We start from the raw sequence: 14,516 nt of genomic DNA, 5'->3' as shown, positions 1-14,516 counted from the left end.
ATACAATATATACTATGAGCATTCAATGTGAAAGTCTATTGACAAAAACCAGGTAAGGACTGAGGTTCTGTCTGACAGCTGTTACACCAACTCACCTCTCTCATCATCAAGGTTCCTTCTCTGGAAATACTGCTGCCGAAGGTGTCCGCATGAGACGTCTCCAGCCCATGTGTCCCAACCATTCCCATGGGGTACTGCTCACTGCTCCCTGGAGCACCTGTGGGTCTGAGATAGGAAGGGACCGGAGTCATGTAAATCTAGAGAAATACCATTTCCTGCTCCCCAGTTCTTATTGCAGAAAATGCACATGGCGTAAGATCTGCCATTTACATCATTTGTGTCATTACTGCAGTGACTTTGAGGACGTTCTGTATTAATGCACCTAGATTGGGGTGTCTCTTTGTGCAGCCCATCTTGACCATTTACCACGCTACTCTCAACTCAGACTGTGAGAGCTTCCTGATCTCCGAGGAAAATGTTGGACGCCGAGTCCAGGCATGTGAGGTGCTACCGACATCTCAGGCAACAACCTCGACACATGGCACCCTTGACCTACTTGTACCTGATGCTTCCTCTATTTTTATTCAAAGAGATACATACTTTATCTAAGCCACTGTCTCAAGACCTGCCTACATCCAATCCCGCCAGCCTTCCTCCTGTTCACAGTTCTCACTGTCACTTACAATTCCGTGAGGCCCCCCTCCTCTCTCTTGCCATATCATGTGGAGGGAGATGGAGTTGAGTTTTGTCCTAAGAAAAGCCATCTACTTCCTTTGAGACAAGGTCTCTTTTTGACCTGGAACTCACCAATTAGCCTAGGCTGGCTGGTCTCTGAGCCTCAGTGATCCTTCTGTCTCTGCTGTCCCAGAAGTGTGGATTAAAAGTACGTGTCACCATGTATGACATTTTCACGTAGGTTCTGGGAATTGAACTTGGGGCTTCAGGCTTGCAAGCAAGCACTTAGCGACCGAGCCGTACCCGTGGCCCTGAGATTTTCAATTTGTTAGCCTATTCTTTCTTCGTTACCCCTTCTCCTTCATAAAAACACATGCTTGTCTTTTTGGTTATCATTACACACCCAGGTCAGTATCAACTTGATTTACCCATGTTCTGTGACCAAAGTGTGTGGTATCTTTATCAAAAGAGTCTTACCATCAAGCTCTTGTGGGCAACTAAAAGCAACAGCACTGTTGGGGGCATCTTCTCTGACCAATAACTTGAAGGGCCAAATGAACATCTTAGCTTTTTATTTAGTAACTTGTGGCTTCTGGGAAGAGCATTAAGATCCATATGCAATTCAGCACTTTTCTAAAATCTCTTTATTTAACTATATTACTGTACATTTAGTCCCAGGTTTCTCTTGTTGTGGTGTTATGTGTTTCCCAAAGATCAAAGATAATCTGAGGGTGTAATGAAATATTTACCCAAGAACCACCAGGTTTATTCTATCAGACACATGGAGAAGTTTCAAGAATCAGGAGACAGAGCACATAGGTGTGATGGGGAGTGGTGACAAGATGCTGTCACCACCCCCTGAGGTACAGATGGAACTTCCCATGTACCCTGTGCCACGCAGAGGAAGTGACAGTACCCAGCAAGGTACAAGCATCACACTTGAGCTTCACTCAGATGATCCAAAGCCTAAGGGTCCTGTGTTTCTTGCACCTTAGGTGTCTGGTTTACACACTTGGAAAGTGGAGAACCAAGCAGATGCTGTGGTGCAGGATTTCAAGGTTTGGGGTTCCATAGATGCTGTGGTGTAGGATTTCAAGGTTCCTATGGCTTCCTCTCTGCTGTTTAAGGAAATGATTATAAAAGGGGTTTTGAAAATGTGAGATGGCATCAAGAATTTATTTACTTATTTGGGAACACTTATTACTTTCATCTTTTAATTCTTTTTATATATTTTAAAATTGTCTATGGTCACTGGGTGTGGCTTGCACATGCCTTTAATCATAGAATTCAGAAGGTAGAGGCTGATGACTTCCTGTGAGTTCAAGGTTAGCCTGGTCTACATAATGAGATTCTGACTCAAAAAATAAAATCAATAGAAGGCCCCACCAGTTGCCATGTCAGTGTTAGTGGGGAAATTCTCACAGGGCACCACCTCTAGATCAAGAGCAACAAGCAAATACTGAGCTGAGAGAGGGAGAATTAGTCTCTCTCAAGAATGAATCTCATAATTGGTTATCAAATACGAAGTGGTCAGCATAAAAAAAACAAAACACACAAACGACGCTGTACAGACTCAGTAGGCTGCATTTGTACACTTATTCCTAAATATAATTAACAAAAAAAGAAGCTAAGGATTTAAGGAGAAACAGGGAGGGAGTGGAAATGATGTAATTATATTTTAATTTAAAATAAAGCAAATTATAACACAAGCAAAAACTAAGTACCAACAGTTTCTTAAACCCAATGACAGCCTGAGGATGTAATAAAATATTTACTCCAGGGATCAAGAACTACACCAGATTTATGCCAGCAGGCACACTGCCAGAACTCTTGCCAACAATTAGGCAGACTGTTTAAAGTCCTGAGTTCAATTCCCAGCAGTGGGAAAATGATTCCAATGAAAAACGGAGAAGAGAAACAATGAGGTGCGATCAGCTTAGAGAATATGCACAATAGAGCCTGTGTTCCAGGTTTCTCGTTTGGAGCAGAGGACTGAATCAACTCAAATGTGGGCAAGAACTGATGTGTTGGGATAAAATTCAAAGTCCAACTGTCCACGTCACTGTTTCTGCCCCAGAAGGGAGCTGTTAATATTAACCATGTTCCCAAACACAGGAACTCTGTTGTGATAAACTCTGGCATACTAATTGATTGGTAAGTCAAGTAGCTCTTAATGAACGCGTCTGCCCTCAGTTCTCGGGGACTTAATCTTATCTATGCTGGTCCTTTTCTTATGGCGTCTTAAATTTTTGTTTCAGAGAAGATGGCGTGAACCCAATAGATTAATCTGTGAATATTTATCAAGGCCTCCAGGGAAGGAGTCCCCTGTCCTCTTCCCTGTCCACCAGGCATCCTCTGCTATTTCCACAGGCTTAGGCTGAGCTGCTAACCACTGCCAGGTTGGCACTGTTAGGACATGGTCTCCATTTTCACAGACAGTCTCATTTCTTTTTAAATTCTCTTTGTTTGTTTGTTTGTTTGTTTTGGGAGAGTTGTTTGTTTTGTTTTCAAGACAGGGTTTCTCTGTGTAGCCGTGTCTGTCCTGGACTTGCTTTGTAGACCAGGCTGGCCTCGAACTCACGGAGATCTGCCTGCCTTTGCCTCCTGAGTGCTGGGATTACAGGCATGCACCACCAAGCCCAGCTTCCTTTTAAATTCTTGATAATGTTATGATTTTATCCAAACATTTTAATCAGAGAAAGCATATATTTTTTTCATGAAAAGGTTTTTAAAAACTTACTTATAGCAAGGAAAATCTTCCCTATACATTTAGTTAATACTTTCCTATCTTTGAATTTCTTTATTATTTTTAGTAAAACAATTATCATTATTCCATTTCTTTTCCATGTAAATTTTATAGGAAAGATTTAATACAATAATTATTTTGCCAATGTCTTCTTTCAGATGCTGATGTGGTCACTTCTACCAATTCCAGTTTTTCTGGGTCGTTATAAAGGTTTCAATTTCACTGAAGAGATTTGATTTACGTGTTAATTATTAGTCAACAGTAGGTATTATCAGGCATTCTATTGCCCACTGTTTATTTCAATCTTTGCTAAATATTTTTAACTATTTTTTTTAACTTGAGTCAATTTTTATGCTTTGCCTTTTATGGGACAGAACTACCTCTTCTGTTATGAATTTTAGACTCTTTCAAGTTATATTTTGCAATGTTTTGCTTAACAATATTCCCTACAGGCGAAATAAAAGGTAATCTGTATTTATTTCTTAGGCAATTGGTTTCTAATATGGTAAGCAACTCCTCTTAGCTAGCCAAAGACAGTCCTTCTATGTATAATTGCTCAGTTATGTTCAGTTACATACATACACTTGGGTTCTGAGCCTCATATTAATTGCCTCTACCATGTACTATTCTACCATGTGTTCAACATGATGTAATGGTTTTTGATTGCAGAAAATTTCCAAAACTTCATACATATTCAAATCACCCCCCTACACATTAGTTGGTCACAGTGCAGCCCATGTTCCTGTTCCCTGACCCGTCCCGGGTCTTCCCTTGCTTTGCTAGTCTGTGCCTACCTCCTTCGTGTGATCTTGCTAGCTGTAACAGACCTCCAAAACTCTGTTTCATTTTGTATAACCTTTTGGCAAGCTCAGCTCTAACCTATGGTCTTTGTTAGGGCCACCTGTTTATCCTGAAATAACAAGTAATGCATCTAGGCTCTGTACTCAATCACTTGTTTGTTCTACTTCCCCCTGGATATTTATATACCTGGACGGCAGCTGAGGTCATGCCCTTCCTCCTGGAGTATCTACTGAATGAGTAACCTTAAAAACCACCGGCTTGTGGTGATAGAAACTCCCTGCTATTCTGGACCCCCTTCTCTCATTGCCTCCTGTCTTCAATATAGGTCCTTCCTTTTTGCTTTGTAACCATAAGTCAAATATTGTCTGTTCTTTCTTTTTCTTTTTTAATGTGTCTCAATGAGGTTGGCTTCCTCTCTTTCATTAATGGCAATCGTCTCCATCAAATTCACTGCACAGTTGACTGTATGGCTTTTCCCCCCTTTCTGACCTTCAGTAGTCTCCTGCCAAGTGCAGTTAAAAGCTAAAGGTCCTTTCTGTGGCTTTAAAGTTATTACTGGGTCCTTGTATTTAATGGAATTTTTAAAGGACATCCAACTCTCCTCTATCCCGAGCAACACTTAATCTACAGTTGTTTTCTCTGTGTGTGTTACACAGTGCACAGAAGCCTTGGGGATTTAAGTCAGAACGGTGTCCATTACCTTCCTTTCCTGTTTTCTGCCTTCACCTACATGGGGCAGGTCAGACGGCTCTACACAGTCGTCTGAGCATCTCTACCATGGCAACAACACACAGTTCTTCAATGATCAGATCTTATAAGTGTGTGTCCTTGGTGTTGTGCGATGGGTATGACGCTGTAGAGGCGCCTAGTGAAGTGTGTGTCCTTGGTGTTGTGCGATGGGTATGACGCTGTAGAGGCACCTAGTGAAGTGTGTGTCCTTGGTGTTGTGTGATGGGTATGACGCTGTAGAGACACCTAGTGAAGTGTGTGTCCTTGGTGTTGTGCGATGGGTATGACGCTGTAGAGGCACCTAGTGAAGTGTGTGTCCTTGGTGTTGTGTGATGGGTATGACGCTGTAGAGGCGCCTAGTGAAGTGTGTGTCCTTGGTATTGTGTGATGGGTATGACGCTGTAGAGGCACCTAGTGAAGGTTCTTCACCTAGTGAATGAAACTTTTAGGGCCAAAGGCTTCTCTTAGTGCCCATTCAGGCTTACTGTCAAAGCACAGACATGTTGTCAACTAATGAATGCTTAGTCGTAAAGATAATTAGACAACTAGGCAACCAATGACTCCTGTACTCTTACATCTAAAAAGGTATTTTTGGTATCAGATTCGCCAGGATATAACAACTTAAGGTTTGATAAGGCAGTGTTTAGTATAAGAAAGAAAATAATTCTGTTCAGATAGTCATAGGACTTTATAGCACAAAGAATAAATTCTGAGGTATATACATTTTTTAAAAAAAAATGAGGTTGGTTGGTGCTGGACAGATGGCTTAGAAATTAAGAGTGCTTGTAGAATTTTCAGAGGACTGGGATTCTGCCCACATGGTAGCTCAAAACCATCCCTAACTCCAGTTTCAGGGGACCCAACACCCTCTTCTGATTTCTACCAGCTGTATACATAGTGCATAGACACAAATGCAGGCAAAGCACTCATGTGCACATAAGATACAAATACCTTAAAAACTAAAAATGATGCTGAAGGCTTCCAGGTAAGTATGTGAACTGTGATACTAGGCCCTGTTTGGTACATGTATGAATAACGTCAGTGGAGAGGGAAAGGCAGAAGAGGCACTGATCCAAGCAACCTCAAAATTCCCAAAGAGAAACATTCCTTAATATACCCAAGTAACCCGTAGCCTTCCTTCCAGACAGAAATACAGTCTGAGAAATTGTCCCAGCCAAGAGGAGTCTAAGAAGTTGTGACAGGGCTGGAGGGCACTGACTGCTCATCCAGAGGTCCTGAGTTCAATTCCCAGCAACCACATAGTGGCTCATAACCATCTATCATGAGATATGATGCCCTCTCCTGGCCTGTAGATATACCTGCAGCCAGAGCACTGTATAGATAAATAAATCTTTAAAAAAAAGTTATGACAACTAAATGCATCATGGTCGAACACAGTTCTTTAGGATGAAAGCTAAGCAAGCCTGGCTAACCTGCCCAGTCCATGTTGATGCTGCTCATGAGCTATAACACAAGCAATGCTGATTTGGCCTCCAGACTGTGTGGAGAAAGTGATGGGGCAGAAACAGCGAGCTCTGTTACCACCCGATTTTCCTATAAATCTGCAACTACCATAAAAATGTAATTCTTATTAGCAGTAAAAGAATGGAAAGGTAAGAAAAAACTGCTAAGGCTCAAATAACAAATACAGCCTCTTATTGCATTAGCCATCCCTTGTTCTGGAAGTTATTTTTCTTAATGTAGAGCTTGTGAAGGAAAAATGAGCTATTCAAAATCCTATGGAGATTGTAAAAAAAAAAATTAAATGAAAACAAACAGTAAAATCCTACCATTGATTCAAATGAAAAAAAAAAAAAACAAACCAGGAAATTTCCTGTAATTAGACTACTGGTTTGGAACAATAACTCTCTCCAATTGGATTTGTCCAAGTGCTCAAGGAGGTCCTGGTTTAATTCAGCTCAGTTCAATTCAATACGTCCTCACTGGGTGCCTGCTTTCCAAAAGGTCCTCGGTTTGGCAGAGGGTAGTGGATAGAAAGGCTGGGCTAGATAGGATTCCTCAACTAAAGCCGTTAGAGCATAGGAGGGCTACAGATAGATCCACACTGATGCGGGGAGAAAGAGGGATGGAGGAGGCGCTCCAAGGAAAGGGGGTGATGGTGGGAGGTTCCATCACTGTAAGGACTGAGGGATAAAGCACCACCAGTCACCCCAGAGCACCAAAGGCACAGGAGGCCTCGCAGCAGCCTAGGGGGTGGGCAATGGGTTGGGCCCATGGTGTTTTAATGAGAACAAGAGGAGGGAAAAGGAAGCTATGTGGTTTCCATCATCTAGAGGCCATTATGTGAGACGGCATGGTCAGCATCTGGTCTTTACCGTGTTATTCATGTGTATTTAGGAGTGTGTATCACATGTGTGGGGGTGCCTGCGGAGGCCACAAGAGAGTGTTGGATCCTGGGAGCTTGAGTTCCAGGCTATGGTGAGTCACCGGAGGGAGGCAGGCATCTTCTGGAAGATCAGTGAAGAGACTCGGTTCCTGAGCTGTCTCTTCAACCCATAGACAGTGCCTCACAGTGCTATTCTGGGACTGGAGGGAGGGTACTAACACAAAGATGCCTCTTCGGCTTGCTCCATAGGATGAAAACTGACCTTCTTCTTCCTCTCACACAAGCCTTTTACTTTTCCTGATTACAAGCATAGGCCATGGCTGTCACACATTTGATGACATCCATATAATAAAAGTTCTGTACACCCTTTAAATCAGTGGTGATCACGTCTGCTCTGAGGCTGTTGTCTTCTGCTTCTTTCCTCCTACGCATGAAGTACTGTGAAGTGCAAGCAGCTAGTCAGGAAACTCAAATTTGCAACATGCTGTTAGAGCTTACAGGGTGAGCGATAATACGGAGCTGTACGAGGATGGCCTCTTACTTGAACGCTGGGACCCATGGCTGCCTATGTGAAAGCCTGGGCCTCCTTCCATTTCTTGCTTTGTGTGCATGTCACAGGAATGAACTGTGTTATATTTTTATTTTCTCCTCAAAAAAAATATATAGCATAAAGCGTGAATGTTTACCTTAACAAAGGAAAATAAAGTGTTAAGAACATGTAACGATATGGTTTTTACAGAATAGCTATGTTATAATGGAGTTTTTAATAGTGTGAAAGTCCTTAGGCATGTGAGCACCGTGTTGGCAAACTGTCTCTGCTTTATTTAGTTCTTTTTTTTTTATGATATGGAGAAGTTTATTATACGAGCATGGGGGGTGGTGGGAGAAGGAATGTGGGGCACCAGAGAGAGATAGAAATAGATGCAGAGACAGAGACAGAGACACACAGAGAGAGACAGAGTGACAGAGAGACAGAGACAGAGAAAGAGGAAGAGAGAAGACAGAAGAGAGCAAGAGGTAAGAGCGACTGTCTCTGTTTTAAATGCTCATGAAAATACATCTATGGTTCAAACCAAACTGGAACACACACACACACACACACACACACACACACACGTTTCCCTTTTTTGTGTATATCTCACATATATACAATTTTAAATAGTCTTTAATGGACAATCCTTTCAATCTGTTTTCAACTTCCGAGTCCCTAAGAACCACATCAGATCTTGCCCTCACTGTAAGCATTCAGCTTATCATTTGTTCTCCAAGTTACGGTAACAGATCCTGTGAGTGTCTTTACCAGTGCCTTTTCCACTGCTGAGACATAGCCCTCAAACATAGCCCTGATATGTCACAGCCTGCTTCCAGACACAGATGAGCTCCCAATGGCTGCACGCTACGTGGACACTATTGCTCTGGGGTTTCTAATGTAGACGCTCTCCGCCACTGTCACAGCTCCCATGCTTAACCCATAGTCAGTCTCCTCCCTGCCTAGGCTTTCTAGCCATATTCCATGGCGTTTTATCTGTCTTCCTGACTGTTGTGCAGGTTACTGGCATGCACATCTTTCCTTTGGCGGGCCATACACTTGCTCTTTGGAGTCTGGTCTGGCCACTTTGGTCAGGCTCTTTGGGGTCTGGTCTGGCCACTTTGGTCAGGCTCTTTGGGGTCTGGTCTGGCCACTTTGGCTCAGTGTGGCTAAGTCATGGTTACTGGAAAGCCATTGTCTCCAACCTCAGAGACCTCCACAGTTCAAAGAAGGAGACAAACACAGTGACGGTTCTGACTCAAGGTGTTGATTGCATCTGGGGAGATGATAGCGACAATGGAGAAGCAGGAGGAGGGGACAGGAAGGGATGGCTCTTCAGAGGAGGCTGGGCTGTGGGGAGGGGACAGGAAGGGATGGCTCTTCAGAGGAGGCTGGGCTGTGGGGAGGGGACAGGAAGGGATGGCTCTTCAGAGGAGGCTGGGCTGTGGGGAGGGACAGGAAGGGATGGCTCTTCAGAGGAGGCTGGGCTGTGGGGAGGGACAGGGATAGACAAGCAGAAGGCAGAGGGAAGCACAGTGAGTCTGTTTGGGGGAATGCTACAAAGAAGGACATTCTTCCCTGGAAGGTCACTTCTAACTCTCCTGCAGAAGGCGGAGAAGGAACATCATTCAAAGAGTTACACAATGTGGAAAGGGCTTAGAATGGTACTTTACATTTTCCCACAAATCACCTTTGTTTGCCCCAAATGATTAGATTATCTTGTATTCTTCCATGAATAATTTATCTCTGTTAAGAAAAATGTGAAACTTGAAGGCAGAATATAAGTACGCACTCTCCGAATGCCGCATCGCCCTCAGCACAGTCTTTAACATACAGCAGGAAGTTTAGGGATCTTTTAATTTCCTCATCAGCTTTTGTCCCAATAGCTATATGCCCAGTGTTCAGAGGAAAATTTGAGCATATGTTAGAAGAATTGAACAACGCTGACTCAAGACAAAATAGGAAAGATCAGCATGTTTTGCAGAGATGTTCTGCCTTAGTAGTTTTGCCCCTAGAACAATTTTATTTGCTGCTAAAAGACAGTTTAATATAAACAGTTTCAAAATGTCACATCTTAGCGTATTTATAGCTGTCAATAATTGAATAACTCGAAGTACAATCACAGGCATGGATTTACAATAATGGTTATTGGGTTTGCATCTCAGAACTGCTTGGAGTGGCACCCTTTGCAGACTGGCCACCCTGTCCTTCTGTAGCCTACAGAGCAGGACACTATTTGTGGCCATGTAATTGCCTCTTAGCAGAGTGAGTATGTCCTGGTGATCAATACTGGTAGCCAATCCAAAGAGGAGGAAGGGAATGTGGGTGAAGATGGGGAAGGTAGCATTGTATTCCATCAGTGTACAGCAAACCAGGGCAACCACACCTTGTATTTATTTTGGGAGGAGTGAGAACGGCTGTGTACAACCACCCCAACAATCCACTCCAAAGAACAAAAGCCTCTGAGCTTCCTATTGATGCTAGAGGAAGAAAGAAAAAGAAAGATAAGCAAAAACTACAATTTAGGGAAATATAAGCAGACATGAGACAAAAAAAATATACAATGATAAGACTGTGAAGACTTTGACAAGAGTACATGAAAATGTTGGTGACAGAAAAAAGGATCAAGGTTTGGGGAGATGGCTTAGTCAGTAAAATGCCTGCCATGCAGGCATGATGGACAGGTCCGGTGGAGCACACTTGTAACCCTGGCTATGAGGAGGTGGAGACCGGAAATCCAGTGAGCACGAGGCCAATGAGAGAATTCATCTCAAAAGAGATGACAGACAACATCGGAAGAATGATGTCTAAAACTCACTTCTGGCCTCCATGTGGACAGGCACAATTTTATAGCATGTACACTGCACACACGTCAACATGGACACACCTGTACATACACATACACACACACACACACACACACACACACACACACACACACACACACACGCAAACACATACATACACACACACAAAAAAAAAAAGAAGAAGAAGAAGAAGAAAGAAAAGGAATCAAAGGAAAAAGACGCTGAAGTGGATGGAGTGGAAAAGACTGACACAGCACGTCCTTGAATGGGTGGCGTTTGCCTCCTGATTCTTTCTTTGGGGGGTGTATTAACACCTTTTTCATGTGTATTCATTCTTGTTATTGGTGGCCACGGTGGTGGGTGGAGTATACATCTCCTGTTCATTTTAATCTATAAATGCCACTGTCCATGGCCTTATTCTTTTAGTTATAGGTGGAGAGGCATGTGCCAGTGGTCTCGCTGTTGATATTGTTTGTCTTAGAGGTGAAAAGAACTAAGAGAGAGCCATTTGAAGGACAGCAAGCCCAATAGCAATGAGCAGGCAGAGCATCCATAGGCCCAGAAGTGCTACACGCTCTAGGTGACTGCCGCTACGCTGAGAGATAGTTACAGAACTACCTTCCGAAAAGAACTCAATTCCCCAAGGCCAGTTCACTTTGTCAGTGACCTATGTGTGATTTGTATTTAGCTATATATTCTCATGGTTTGGTCTGGACACTTAGTGCCTTCCTGGTTTTCATTGAGGAAACGGTCTAGATCCAGGCATGGCTCCATGTATCTGTTATCCCAGCTACACCTGAGGCTGAGGCAGGAAGCTAGCTCGAGCACAGAAATTCAGGCACAACCTATATAGATGCTACCTCCAAACAACAACCACAAAGGCTCTCACATTAGTCTGGGTATGTCACTGACAGCCCCTGTCCCATAGTGCGTCTCTTACATTAGTCTGGGTATGTCACTGACAGCCACTGTCCCATCGTGCGTCTCTTACATTAGTCTGGGTATGTCACTGACAGCCACTGTCCCATCGTGCGTCTCGCTCTCCCCATCCTCCTCCTCTTCCTCACTACTCTCCGACTCCTCACTGGACGAAGAGTAATCCGTCACTTTCTTCAGTGGCCGATTTGTTTCTTCGATCCGGAGTTCTCTTAATTCTTTGGCTAAGGCCGTCAGATCCTACAAGAGAAAACTTTGTAAGCACATGAGGTATACTTAAAACCACAGCTGTATCTCCCAGCCAGTCATTGCTCCAGCTTAAGCAACAAGAAAATAAATAAATAAATAAATAAATAAATAAATAAATAAATAAGCTCTATAGAGAACTGTGACAAACACAGTTACTGTATGGAACTAAGAAAACGATGTTTGTGGTGTGTAGAAGCTAAGAGACGGGAGATGAAATCAATTCAAACTTTGTTCAAAACCAATAGCTGTACTAGGACTGACTGTGCATGTGCACGTATGTGCATGCTGTGCTGTGTGCATGCACATACATACAAAGTTTTATGTTTTCTTGTTATTTTGAAAGGGTGAAGTTGGTCACCCTCGGAGTTGAATGGGAAAATAAATGGGATTAAAATCTGTTCCCCAAAGTATCCTGGAATTCTTGCCCAAAGCTGTGATGATGGCCTTTGCTCTCTTGTGAGGGCTACTGGACCAAAAGTTAGCATCAATCATAGAACAGACCACGCTCATTTGGTGTGCAGTCATCCCCCAATGAACAAAGGTACCACATCAAATGAGAGCCCACCCCAAATCCTAGTGCCACTGAAATTTAGAGCGACAGGGCTGAGTTAGTCAAGAGGAACAACAAACAAACAAACAAAGAAACAAATACAAACAAACAAACAGTCCTCTTCCAGAACGACAGGTGTTTCATTTTTAACTTTTAAATTCCAGTCACCTGGCAGAAACCCTTACAAGAAATGCTGAAATGAATGTGTAAACACCCAAAGGAAGAGATAGTTGTCCAGTTTTCCATGAGTGTGATGAAACCTTTAGCCTTATGGATGTGATGAGGCGAGGCTTAGTCACCAGGCATAGTGCAAGACAGTGTGCTGAACATCTGACTACCTTTGATGGACATGCTTTCAGAGCAAGGCGGAGGGAGGCAGTTCTGCAGAAGCATGGCCGCTCTACTTTGCATGGGTTAAACTGCCCATGGCACGAAGCATGCAAATGAGGAAAAAGCAATTTGACATTGGTCTTACCATTTCTCCCTATTTAGGGACCCATGTGGGAATCAGAGCATTCAGCGAGAGACAGGGAGTTAGGGAGAAAGAAACTCGTTGAAAAATACTAAATCCCACACTTTTTTTTCCAAAAGAAAATTGGCCATATTCTCTCTTTATTTCAGTCCAGAAATGCATTTGCCCAATTCACCTGATGTAGGATTAACCCCAGCAACATAAATGACATTTGCTAATCGATCCCAATCAGAAGGAAAAGTATGATAAACATGCATCGCTAATGGTAATTATAAATTTGAGGCACCCCTACGCCATGGCGTCCCTGTACTGTGGCCGCATGTCAAGCACCACTAACTTGGTTCACACCCAGGAAGCAAGCACTTTGGTGCTTCTCTGAAATTCAGGAAATTCAAGCAGTGAAGTGAATGTGTCAGAGTCATTTCCTTTTAATTTCGTGTCTCAAACAGAAAGCAATAATGTCCCAAAGCCGCTTGAATTAAGGCCGCTTGAAGGGCAAGCTTCTGGAAACTCCAACTGCACATCCTATTCATAAACACACTTGCTGGGGCTTTCCCATCCACGCACACTCCTCCCTCAAACACACAGGCCCAGTCTCCGCTATCTGTGAAAGTGAACAGAGAACTGGATCGAAGAGGCTTACCAGTGTTTAAAGAAAACATACTATGAGAGGGGAAGCCTCCTCACACACACAGGCTTTTATGCAAATGTATGTCTCATTTCTTAGGCAGTGCACCCAGACCAGGAAAGGCCGGCATACAGGTTTCAGCCCTGTGTGCTGCCTCTTGACTGGTGTTGATGCACTTGTCTTTACCAAACAGGAAGAGTATGGAGGGCATGCTAGATGGCACAGTGGGGACAAACTGTCGACGGATTGGCCAAGACGCTGAAAGCAAGAGGACACGGTGAGCTTGCGGACCAGCAAAAATGACGAAGTAGACACACTTATTGCATATTTTGACTTTTATAAAGGAAGGCCGTCAAAGAAATAACTAACATTTAAATGCTACTTATCATTAAAAATCTACGCCTTATTATAATTTAAAGAGAGAATATGGTTTATAGGAGTTTGTTTCTACTACCAAAAAGTCTCAGTAAAATATGATGCTACTACTTTGACTTATTTAAATTAATGATGCATGCCTCACTTATGTCTTCCTTATCTCTGACATTTCAGAACAAGTTAAGAAAGAGATTTAAGAAATCAAATCTATTTAGAATTATTTAGTAAGTCTATAACCCAATAACATCCAGAAAGTTTCACTTGTTAAAATGACCTATATATCCATAAATACTGTATTTAGCAACACTTTAAAATTATGACCTGCTTTATAATTTTGGTCTTAATAAGATTTTTTTTTATTTCGGTGCTATTAAAAGGCTCTTTCCTGAAACATCAAAAATAATTGCAAATCTATTTTCAGTTTAATTGGCAACAGCTTGGAGAGTGAGACACAAATGAAAATTTCAAGGTAACAATAATGAGTAATCAAAAGTAATCCCCCTGAAGAAAATGAATCTCCCATTGCCTGTAGCCTCTGTGGCTAGCTGAACTTTTATTTCTCATCTGCTCATTATGAAGGAAATGGGCGATACCAAAGTAGCAGAAAATAGACATGACGGAATATTGTCACCATTGGATTCAGATCGCTTTCATACTCTTTATTCTCTGACA

General features: G+C 42.6%; 1 protein-coding gene across 5 annotated transcripts in view; it reads right to left on the bottom strand.

Annotated features, from left to right (window-relative positions):
* Window positions 1-14,516, bottom strand: part of TNIK (TRAF2 and NCK interacting kinase) — a 409,373-nt gene that overhangs the window by 31,024 nt on the left and 363,833 nt on the right. For all 5 annotated transcript variants that reach the window (XM_084769731.1, XM_084769733.1, XM_084769734.1 and 2 more), the window contains 2 exons: window positions 11,626-11,810; window positions 96-225 (listed from right to left, as the gene is read on the bottom strand). In XM_084769731.1, the coding sequence (XP_084625857.1) occupies window positions 96-225; window positions 11,626-11,810 (315 nt within the window). The remainder of the gene's footprint in view (window positions 1-95; window positions 226-11,625; window positions 11,811-14,516) is intronic.

Source organism: Acomys minous, assembly GCF_964271855.1.
Source record: "Acomys minous genome assembly, chromosome: 19".
In the NCBI taxonomy this organism is placed as follows: domain Eukaryota; kingdom Metazoa; phylum Chordata; class Mammalia; order Rodentia; family Muridae; genus Acomys; species Acomys minous.
Note: the sequence above shows the minus strand (reverse complement) of the source record. Positions and strands in the feature narration are given on the sequence as shown.